The sequence below is a fragment of the Clinocottus analis genome, unplaced genomic scaffold (genome assembly GCF_023055335.1).
Source record: "Clinocottus analis isolate CAN_PGR_092001 unplaced genomic scaffold, fCliAna1.0.p SCAF_4, whole genome shotgun sequence".
Taxonomy (NCBI): Eukaryota; Metazoa; Chordata; class Actinopteri; order Perciformes; family Cottidae; genus Clinocottus; species Clinocottus analis.
Genome location: NW_027176153.1, coordinates 17932151 through 17943662, shown reverse-complemented (window position 1 = coordinate 17943662; position 11512 = coordinate 17932151). Strand labels below are relative to the sequence as shown.

The 11512-nt window shown below is 44.6% G+C and overlaps 1 protein-coding gene across 3 annotated transcripts in view; it reads left to right on the top strand.

Moving 5' to 3' along the window:
- Positions 1-1316: 1316 nt before the first annotated feature.
- LOC137800984 (serine/threonine-protein kinase WNK2-like) overlaps positions 1317-11512 on the top strand; it is a 41220-nt gene continuing 31024 nt past the window's right edge. For 2 of the 3 annotated variants that reach the window (XM_068598363.1, XM_068598362.1), the window contains exons 1-2: positions 1317-1861; positions 2263-3098. In XM_068598363.1, the coding sequence (XP_068454464.1) occupies positions 2457-3098 (642 nt within the window). In that variant the 5' untranslated portion in view covers positions 1317-1861; positions 2263-2456. The remainder of the gene's footprint in view (positions 1862-2262; positions 3099-11512) is intronic. The other variant, XM_068598364.1, reaches the window with a different exon arrangement.

The following is an 11512-nucleotide window of genomic DNA, read 5'->3' as shown; positions in this document are numbered from 1 at the left end:
TAAATGCTGTGACAATGGAGCCCATTTCCTCTGGCCTGTAAAAATTGCATCTAAACTATCTTGTAATTACTTGTCAAATGGCAACTTCCAGTCGCCACATAAAACACAATAAACACTCTCACTCTGTGTGTGTGTGTGTGTGTGTGTGTGTGCGTGTGTGTGTGTGTGTGTGTTGCGTTTTGGCCGGTGAAGTGGAAACAAAGGGCTACATTCATTATGCATAAGGTCACTCAGGTGTCGACAATGCTTCAACTCGTCAACTGAACCACACTATCATCTGACACTGCGCCCCTCAAAAACAGACGTAAATACCTCTGCGTGTGTGTTTGTATGTGTTTTCTTTTTTTCTTATTTGTTTGTTGTTGTTTTGTGTGTGTGGACATGCTTCATGTCTGTTCTGCAAAGCTTAGTTCTCCCCCTGATATATGACATGTAATATGAGCAGAAGTGGAAATGCAGAACCCACAGAAGGTATGATGATCACATTACATAAAAATGCAACAACATAACAAAGGCCAAAACACAATTGCAACTATGACAGCCTGACAGCTTCGGTGTGCATCGCAGGACTACTGCTTTGAATTCCATTAATTTTTCCAGGTCCTTCCTTCATCACTTATTTGCCATTTCCCTGTTGGTTGGATTTGGATACAGTTGTCACCATGAACGCAAGACATAAATAAAACCCTTGGTTGTCACCGACATATTGCATCCAGGCTTCTCCCATTTCATGCAGAGGTAAGTTTTTGCAAACCCACAAAACGTATAATAAATCTGTTTTTTTTATATGGTTTAAAAAGTCTTACCTCAGCTCCACTTCCCCTGTTGCTGCCGCTCATCTTTTTTTTCATGCGTGTGGTGCTGCACATCCGGCTGCAGCTCTGAACTTGAGCTGCAACGAAGTGCCAGTGGGGGGAAGAGTCTGCAGCCTGCAAAGCATGGCCTGCTAACAGAGTAGCAGATGCACGTGCAGACTGCAGTTATTTGAATATGTGGTAACAGAAATGCATGTTTTGCCTTGCAGAAAACTGTGTTGTACATTGTTTAGCTATAAATGAGACGTAGAGACATCTTTTATTATTTTTATTGAATCATTCACATGCATCAGTCTGTGTGGGTCTTTTCCTGTGAGAGATGCCCCCCCTCACCCCCCGCCCCGCTCCTCGGTGTGAACAGCTCAGCAGCTTGAGTTGGGCTCCCAGCAGCGTGCTCTGTGATTGGCCGGTCCTCCAGTCGTTACCAGGGGCGTGGAACCGAGCGAGCTGAATGGGAAACACATTTGTGTGCCTCGCCGTCCTCAAAACCCTCCCCAAAAGAAAACAAAAAAGGCCAAACTGACAAGAGGATGACAAGCGAAAACAGCCCGTCCGCGAAACATTACTTGTTTTCGTTTTAACCGAGCGGGAGGCAGAGAAAGTGTGAAAATTCCCGCGCCTCAAAGTGGTCTTTAAACTACACGCTCCGCATAACGTCACGGCGGAGACTCGGCATCGGTAGCTGCCGTTATATCTGCCCGTGAAGAAGAGAGAGCGAAGGGAAGGATGCGAGGACTCTAAAAGAGGAAAAATATACAACATATTCGCCATGGTTTCCTCGTTGATATCAGGGTCTGTGTTCACTTAGCAAAGACTGAGTTGACCCCCGAATTTGTTTGCGGTCGTTTTGGGGCATCTTTTGGACGTGGAAACGGGAGACACTATGCAGATAGGGCGTTTTTTAAAGTCCACCTTTTTTTTTTTTTTTAGCCGTTGGACACCCTGCTAACGTTGTCTTCGCCGCTCGCGCGTGTCCGTGTCGGGCAAGCACGGACGTGAGTTCCAACCGTCGGTTTTTCTTCTTCTTCTTTTTAAGGGTAAAGAAGGTAAGTCATGTCTCCTTCTTCTCGGCTGAGTGTGGATTAAAACAATGCACCCGTTAACCTTTTGTTATCTGAACGTTAAAAACAAATTACCAACACAACGTTTGGTCGGAATTGCGAAACTTAACGCGGACCTTTGTCGTCAGAGCCAGACGAATGCTGGCTTCTGCTAACCATATTTTTATTAATATATATATATATATTTACATATATATATATATATATTTATCTCGTGGGCTTTGCATCCACCTGCTTTTCAACTGTCCTAAACTCTGTAACGACTGACACCCCATAAACCCAACACGCAGCTAGCTGCATTGTTCCCTACACGACAGGAAGGAATTGTTGTATTTTTTTGTTTTGTTTCACTAACTGGCAACGATTTATTTTCATCTTCTTTGCAGCAGCTCCTGATCGGATGAAATCTCGTCCGCCACCCATCCCACCGTCGTTAGGGGCCTCCGCCGTCAAACTGCGTCACCGAGCGGGCGCCGCAGGTATTCGCCTCTAGATCTGCACATTGTGGAAAGTCTTGTCTGGCCATGGCACGAATGACCTGGAAACCGAAGTGACTTTTAAAACGATAAATACAATCGCCATGGAGCTGCAGGTTAACTCCGAGGTCCATCGAGAACTGAACCATCCGTCTGCACCCATCTCTCAGTGTGATCTCCCCACGGACATGCAGGAGCCCACGGATAATGAGAGCCTCCATCCTGTGGACTCGGAGGTGAGAGGCGGGAGTGACCCCAGTGACCCTTCCTGCAGCTATCAGAGGAATGTGCACCAGAGGTTTATCAGAAGAAGTCTGTGGTTCTCGGAGGCCGACGAGCAGACCTTTGAAGCTCCAGAGTGCGAGAACAGGAATAAGGCTCTGAACATAAACCTGCGGACAATAGTGGACAGGACGCGGGGGACTAGCTGTGGGACACAGCAGGAGGGCTCCAGCACCGAAAGTCAAGGCGGGCAAAAGGACAGCGCCACGGAGAGTGCCAGTGCCGACGAGGACAAAGATAAAAGCGGAGAGGCCTTGAACCTCACGTGCAACGATGGTGGTAAATCTGCCGTCAAAGCAGCCAGTGAGGAGAACGAGGAGGAGGCGGGGATGAAAGCCGTCTCCACATCCCCGGGAGGGAGGTTCCTCAAGTTCGACATCGAGCTGGGGAGAGGGTCCTTCAAGACGGTCTACAAGGGCCTGGACACTGAGACCTGGGTAGAAGTCGCCTGGTGCGAGCTCCAGGTAAAGAACTAACATCCCGTGCATCTGATTTACAATCCATCTCTGACACCCGAGCAGAGTGAAGTATAGACGACGCATATGTACCGTCCTGTTTCTCTTCTCATTTTTACTCTTGCAAATGGGCGTGGCAGACACTCAAAGTAATAACTATCTTTATATTCTTGTTACAAGAAATACACTTTTTTTTTTTTTTTGCAATCAGTGGTGGAGAATCGCTTGCCTGATTCTCACAGGAAGCTCCCCCTTCTGTCAGCAAAGGTTCACACGTGATGGTTAGTGTAATTCTTCAGGGAGCTGTCAATCCGTCTCATGGGGGAGGGAGTCGGCCAAGTTGCAAATGCGTTGCCACTGGTTCTGAATGGTTACACAGTGAAAGTGATTGACAAGCTGACGTGGCGACGCATAACCACATCCACACACATACACTAATGGCAATCAGCAGTTTTTGCAAATGCACAAGGAGAGTCGATCTTTTCTTGCTTTACACAGACGCAGGAAAATCACCAGCTTAGACTTTGCGGGGGTATTAACTAATTATTTCTGTCCTTTTGGAGACTGTAGAAGGGATTACCTCTCTCTCTCTCACTCTGTCTCCCAGGAGGCTTAAGGGGGACAACTGTAAGCATGACTGGCCTCACTCAAAGAAAGAGAACTTCTACCTTGATTTGTTATTCTTTCAACGTTCAGATTAAAATAGTTAAGATTTACAATCATCCTTCGTTTTTGTTTTTTTCGGTTGCTGTAGTCATTTGCCCAACTGATAATGCCACTGTGTGTGTGTGCGTGTGCGTGCGTGTGCGCACGCACGCACGCACGCATGCGCATGTTATGAGTGGCCTCCCTCCCTCCGTGCAACAGGAGGTGGCCAGACAGGAAGCAGCTGAGGTGCGCTATAGCATGCTGGGAGCAGTGTGGCGGCTCCCCGCGACCCGGTGAATACTAATTCCTCAGGTTCTGAAAACATGCTGCGTCAGCAACCCTAGTCACTAAAGAACGCGTTGACACTAAACCTGTTTCGTATGATTGGTATCGCAGTCATTGTGTGCTGCACCTTTTTGTCCCCGGAAAGAACGTTGAAGATAACATGCCATTGGCTAGGAACGAGTGAAGATGAGGTCATTCAGAGAGACGTGATGACTTCACTCGTGTGAGGATGTCATGCAGACTGATAGTAGCGGTGAGCAATCCAAGATCTCCCTCAACTTGACACTGTCGAATTGGACTCAGCGGATGATAGGATGTGGAACAGGAAGCAATTATCTGTATTTTATTCTCCCTTGGTGACACATTAATACTCCCTCTAGTGGTCATCCAATAGTGGATGTTAATCACAACACAAATGGTCCTTTCTCACAAGCATGTTCTCGTCTATTCGCTCTTTTCTGTATTATTGCTTTGAGTCCACAGTCTTCCAACGGACTTGGCTGACCTGGTCAGTGTGTCTCATTGGAGCGCTCTGTGGTTCCTTCCTTAGCTTACTGATTGGATCAGAACCATAAATTGAGACTTTGTGTGCCTGAATCAATAAGGTCTCGGGCAGTGCCCTCCTTCAGTTGATCAGAACCGCTTATTGTCGATTAATCCCCGTCTTTTATAAGATTGGGTTATTATGGCAAACAGTTCGACATCAAACATTAATGAAGCTGCATTTGGTCACTCAAATAGTGTGGCAGATCTGTAAACGCAAAATTAGATGTGAAATTGTAATTTTAAAGGATTCAACTAACATTATCAAGTAATCTGCTGATTAATAACTTGCAGTTTTGCCTTTCTTGTCCCGTTTACATTACAGTTAATTGATTCTCTTTGCACCCCGGTTTTGTGGTCGGACAACGCGAGACCTTTTTAATGTCGTGACCTTGGGCTCTAAAGGTGCTACATGCGACATCGATTGGGAGCAGTCCATTGCCTCTCAAAGCCTCACCATGGCGATGGCTAAACCAGTGGGTAACAGCTTACAATGCTAACAGAGCTAACACAAAGTGCTGACACAGCTAACGGTGTTTACCTGAGGGAGAACCGGAGGGTTGCTGCTAAGCTTGACCGACGACATTGATAGTCGGGACGTCCATAAAGCGGATTAAACGCGCACACAAAAGGAGAGCGGCTCTCTGCTCAGGCATATTACTCCACTTTGTCTTTACATAGATAGTAGTTAGTAATATTTTAATGCTCTAAATACCATATATCGCACATTCAAGTCATTTTTATGGGTATTTATCCTACTTTGTTGTTTCGTTCATCAAACAGAGAGAAATACAAATTATAATGAAGCCTTAGTTCAGATGTCTTGTTTGTCTGAACATTAAAAAAGTTATTTAGTTTGCTATTATGAAGGACAAAATAATGAAGAACCAGGGAATTTGGTTACATTATTTTGGGTTAAAAATGATTAAGCTACTGCAATGCACAAAGCCACCAACAAAGTACCATATCATGTTTTGGACCAGGTTTAGAGTTCATTGTGTGATCAAGTACACTTGATCACAAGTACACTTGATCACATCCTAAATCTGAGCAGATGGTAAATCAAAGTGCAGTGAATGAGATGTTTTATTGACTTTCTTAAAGAGTTTGTAGCCTCTGTGGGATTTACCAGCATGCTTAATGTTATCGTGTGTCATGCAATGAGTCACTTTAAAGACCGTTGGTCCAAACCGAGAACCCACGCTGCCCACAGTTGCTCCAAATGACCTCGGCCATATTCAACAGCGCAGTGTAAGTAGATACTAGTTTTAAGATTACACCCTGAAATTATGAAGTTTTTTGTTACTTAGACGCTTGTGTTATACATGTTTACTCTTCAGCGCTGCGTGTGCATGATGCTGTCTTCATCGGGCTCAGTAAACCGTGGTGTAAGACAGAGGAGCTCTCTGTGGAAGAAGACACAAGGAAGGAGATTTGACTCTGTGATTTTCCACTGTTTTCCTTCCTTCCAGTAGTCACATGGCTTTCTTCCTCGAAACTGTAATCTGGAACCATGTTTATTCTCTCTCTCTCTCCCTCTCACACTTACTCAATCCCCTTCCCCTTTCCCTCCCCACTTCCCTGTGTCTGTGCCAGGCCACTGGCATAACACAGATGGCCATGGCACAGGCAAGGATGTTAGCTTAATCTGAGAGAAATATGCCTAATGTGAGTAAAAAAAAAACTCAGAGGAGTCGAACACTTTCTTATGTTTCTGCCTCATCTCATTTTTATCATTGCTCACAGGAATACTTTTTTTTTTTTAACTTTGGAAACTTCCCGTTGCTGGCAATTGTGTCTCTGTGTAGATATTTATCTCTGTGTTGAATGTTGTCGTGCACAAGTTATTTCAGACTCCTTGTGCAGATTTCTGTGGTATTTGGCCGAGAGCTTGTTGTTCTGTAGATTAAATCTGGTTCTCAGCTTGTGAATGCAGAGCGGCCGATGATACCACGGCACTGATGCGAGCCCGCTGTTTGCTGCAGATTCGGGCATCCTTGAACTAAAACAAAACCCAGCAAATGACATCGCGAGTCATGAGATCTTTGTTCTAAATGCTCAATTTCACCAGATCGGCAGATTAGATCTGAGCTGTGTTTTTAATTCAAAGCGTAGTTCGCGACCGTTGGATTAGCACGTCATGCTAGGCAACAACCCTGTCTGGATTTGTCAGATGGCAAAAGGAAAACACAGCTGGAGATGCTCAAGTGGGTCATTGGTTAAAGCCCATTTGGCATTAAGACGCCTTGGGACACAGATTCAATGGCCAGACCCAGTGGCCAGATCTTCTGGCACGCCTGAGCTCCAGTGTCACTCAGCCAACTAAAGAGGGAAGGAGGACAGGCCCGTGAGAGCCACAGCCACGCAGCCTTTGGTCGCGCGCTAACAGGCTGGTTGGAAAGAGGCTGGTTCTACATCTAATAATACATGAGAGACAAAACAAGAAAAGCAAGCATTATTAAAGTAAATGTTAGACAGTGATTTTTAAAAATGAATTTGTTATATATATTTTTTTTGCACTTAAAGAAAAAGTTTGATCTCCCGCCAGCAGCGCCGCCCTTTGACGTGACGGAAGCCTTTGACGGACTTGAATGGTCCCTTTTTTGTGGCGTCCGTCCAGGAAAGAATGGGTTTTGGTGAGAGCTTTGTACACATGGTCAAGGCCGTGTACTCAAACCGTCTCTGCGCTGGTGCTCACTAGGCACCAACATTTATCCTCTGCGTTATTCCCATAAGAAGTGGACGCACTCACAGCGATGTCACCCTCTGGGTTGTGGACGACGGTTTTTGAAACGCAGACTTTGGAATTTTAGCTGTCGCCATTTTCGTTTTGTTATTTTGCAACCTGAAGTGACACAAGAAGGTGGAGCAGAGCTACTTTAGTCAACCAAACGCTCAATACAACGCTTCTAGGCAGCCAAAAATGTTTCAGTCAGCTTTTAGGAACTAAAAACACTGTGAGGGTTAAAGTTGTAAAACGGATAGGCGGACAACTCCGTGGTCCAAAGATAGCCATGCCTTTAATCATACCCTGCTTCATTGTCTATTTTACTCTGAATGTGTAGTAGAGGACTTTAACGTTATTTTATATTTCATGATGTAAATTGGTCCCAATGGTAAACTCTGTCTCAGAATTGGTCTTGCAAGATTAGAACAGATTTTTAAAAAATGATATACGGCATTTCGAGCCATTTTTAACCATGACATTTTGGACAGTAATGTCAATATTGACTCCAGCCTTGATCTGTTTCATTAATGTTTAAGTTTAATGAAACTTTTGTTGACTAATCATTTGGGTTCTACGTTGCCTTGTTTGCCACAAATGCACCAGCAGTCTGACCTCTTGCATCCCAGTGTGCTCCTTGTATTTGTCTGACATAACAGATACTTACAGCTTACAGAATATGACATCATGCTTGCTGACTGTTTAGAGTATTGTCTTTTTTGATTATACCAGGATTCAGCAAGCCACCTCCAGAGACGCACCTTTTAGCATACATGCAGTCTAACTTTGAACTGGCCGGAAAAAAAGAGGTTATTTGTATGAATGAATCTGGAGCACCTCTGTATCCTGTCAAAGCCTCCTGCTTACTGTAGGCTCTGAGGAATGAAGACACAGGTTAGTCATAATGCACTCTAGTTGACCGCTGCATCACTAAGCTATTTACGTAACAATGAGGGGGGAAATAAATGGCCACACGGTAGCTCATGCATCTTAAGTTTAAAATCCTGACGTCTCATTATGTAAAGCTTGTTATGTTCAAGGCCTGTTTTATTTGCAAACAAGATTTGCTCATTATTTTACTGTTTTAGATTTAACACTGTTCAAATTGTTGGAGCATGGAATTGAAACAATTTGACATTAGCTATAATCTTAACTTTATCTTAATTTATCATGTTCATATCTATCAGACGAACCTTTTCCAATGTGAGCACAACACGCAATACAACACATGTATATTTGTTGGAACTGTGTCACTAATAAAGGCTTCGGTAAAAGACAATTTACAGAAATAGCAATACGTTGTTTTTAAGGAACATAAACACCACATAATAAATTGTGTGGTCGAGCCTTATGAGATACTCTTATGATACTCAAATTCAGAATGGATAGCCTATGCATGATCATCAGGCAACCTGTAGGAGTATCAATGAAGCAGAGAGTGGAGACAGATTGTTGAGCAACTGATCAAATTATGTGGGCTCAACTATTACGAATCAAAGGACGTCAATCTCGCTGTTGTTGCCAGACGTGAACGAGTTCCATCGACTGTAAAAATAAGTGTGTTATGTCTCACTCTCCGACTCCTCACTTTCTTTCTAGCTCTCTGGGGTGTGCGGTCCAGAGACGATATCCGATGAAAGTAATTGTTTTGGGGATTGCTTGGGACGGCCCTCGTGTCCACATTCAGCTGCGCTCGCAAAATAAATCTGCGCACCGTTGCAATTGTCTCTTTTTAATTCCGGAATGAATGCAACCGCCACGGTGTTGCAGTGGCATGGGAAACAGCGTTTCCTACGTCACATGATATACAATGATGATGTGAGAAAAAAAACAAACTTGGCACGAGTGCTCCTAGTAATAAAACTAGGAGCACCTGGTCTGAGAACTGGTGTTGTTTTCACTCTGAGTCTGTGGAAAGATGTGTTTGTGGAAGTGGGAAATAGGCCATTTGGCGTTGCGGTTGGTGTGATCCCATCGCAGGTTGCGCTCCAGTTCTAAAATGTGGTACATTTAGAGGCTGTAATTAGTGGTGATGTTGCACCAGGCTGACTTGTACGAAAAGGTGTTTAATGGCTATATTATGTTCACCGTGGGCAAAACGTGTTGCTACTAGAAAACCAGTTAGTCTGTTCTACCATGCAGCACCCTCTACTTCATCATCTTCGCCTCCCGCAGAAGTTGTCCTGATTCATCCTGCAGCACCTAATGTGGAGAGTTATGATTTTATTGGCCAGTACTGTTAAGATGGCATATCCTGCTGCTGTGTTTTGTTTTTTTATCAACGCCGTCCACGGAGCAGTAGTTACTGTTGCAGTTTGCAATTTGATGCATTTTACTCTGCACTTTTACTCTGAAAAGTTCTGGGGACAGTGCCTCGGACATTCTCCCTGCAGGAAAACCCCCTCCCTGCTTGGTTTTTGCCTGTGTTGTTTAGTCTGGTTTGGGGTATTATGCTGAACCAAGGCTGTCTCTTTGGCTCGGTGCCCGACACTGCAGCAGCTGATGAAATGGTCAAGGGAGGGGGGGTTGGCCAGGCCGCCCAATTCGGCACAGGACATCTCTACCCAGCGCATCACTCTGCCTCCAAGTGATGCGGGAAAAGGATTCGCATGGACAAGACTGCTCACACCGATGGCCCCACTCACACACTCGTCATTTACATGCCACCAAGCACGTTTGGCAATATTTTTCTTCAGCATTTGGGGGACATTAGCATCCTTGGCATCATAGCAGCTCAGTTATTAGCTGTTTTTGCATTACCGTTATGCGCGTTTGGTGTCTGTGCAGGAGGTACATGATAAATGGAAATGTTAGAAAACATGGACTTTAGATTTTTTTGCTGCTTGAATTTAGAAAAATAAATAAATAGTTTCAGCTGGACTGAAGAGGAGCACCGTGTTCATCAAGGCATCAGGGTGCTGTGAGTCTGCGTGACTTATCTTGTTCCCGGGTCTGTTTGCTGTGTGCGTCTAATCCCAAAACACTGAGCTTTGCCCCAGAATGTTTTGGGAGTTTTCAAAGTTTGGGATTGGGCGTCTTATCTTGAATTGATGGCCTAAACGGTAATCACTCTTATTTGCTTCGCCAGGTGTAAGTCTGGGAGAAGGGAAGGGGGGGGGTCTGTGTGTGTGTGTGTGTGTGTGTGTGTGTGTTTGTTTGTTTGTTTGTTTGGCTGTGTACAAACGAGTGTGCCTCACTTTCTGTCACCCCTTCACATTTGCTCCAGCACACTGCATGATATTTCGGGTGGCCAGTTGCATGGTCAAGGACCTCTCGTGGTTGCGGTGACTCACGCTTTCCCAACACCTTTATTATGACCTGTTTTATGTTGCTATTGACTGCCTGCGTGCTCCTCACTCACCGCTTTCAGCTGGCTGGTAGCAGCATTCAGCGACGGCACAGCCGAGAGCATCGCCAACCTCCAGCCAAAAAACTCAGTGGAGTGAAAACCGCTTGCTCACCGTTAACGGTCTGGACAGTGTGTTTGGCTAACTGAGATACCAGCACACACACCGCGGAATACTTCTCTGCGGCTCACTTTAAATGTGTTTTTTTTGGTCAGTGTTTTTGCTGAGCGCTAACACCTACCAGTGCACACACAAGCTGTACCCCGTCACCACTCAGCCACTCCTGGGCTGTTTGGTGAGTTTACCTTTGTGTTTTGGCACCATTATATAGTTTGTATTATGCAACAACTAGCTTTTTACAGCGATACATCGCTGCTTGTCTTGGAGTTTGAATTATGTATTGACAGCATTGGTTGCATTTACTCAACAATGCAATACAGCAGTGGTTGTTGCAGACACACCTTCCACAGATTTTATATACATTTTATATGTCAATGGAGCAGGTCATTGGGTCATCGGTTTCAGTGTGTCTCTAAGATTGGAGCCCAGCCAATATACCAACATGCCTGTACTATCTGCTTTAGTGCTGAAAGGGATTACTCAATTAATAGATTATTTTAATCAAATAGCAAACAATGTCATCCATTCTTTGGTTCCAGCTTCTCAAAGGCACAGAGCTTCTACTCTTCTCTGGTTTGTGCTACGCGTGTACATTGAATATGTTTTGAGTTTTCGATTGTTGGATGGACAAAACCTTGGGCAAATTGTTATTTGACCATTTGTTATTCAGTCTTCTGACTTTTTATCAGCCACAAGTTTTATCGATGAATCCGTAAACTATGCCATATTGCTTTTCCCAGTTGGTGCAGCTTGTC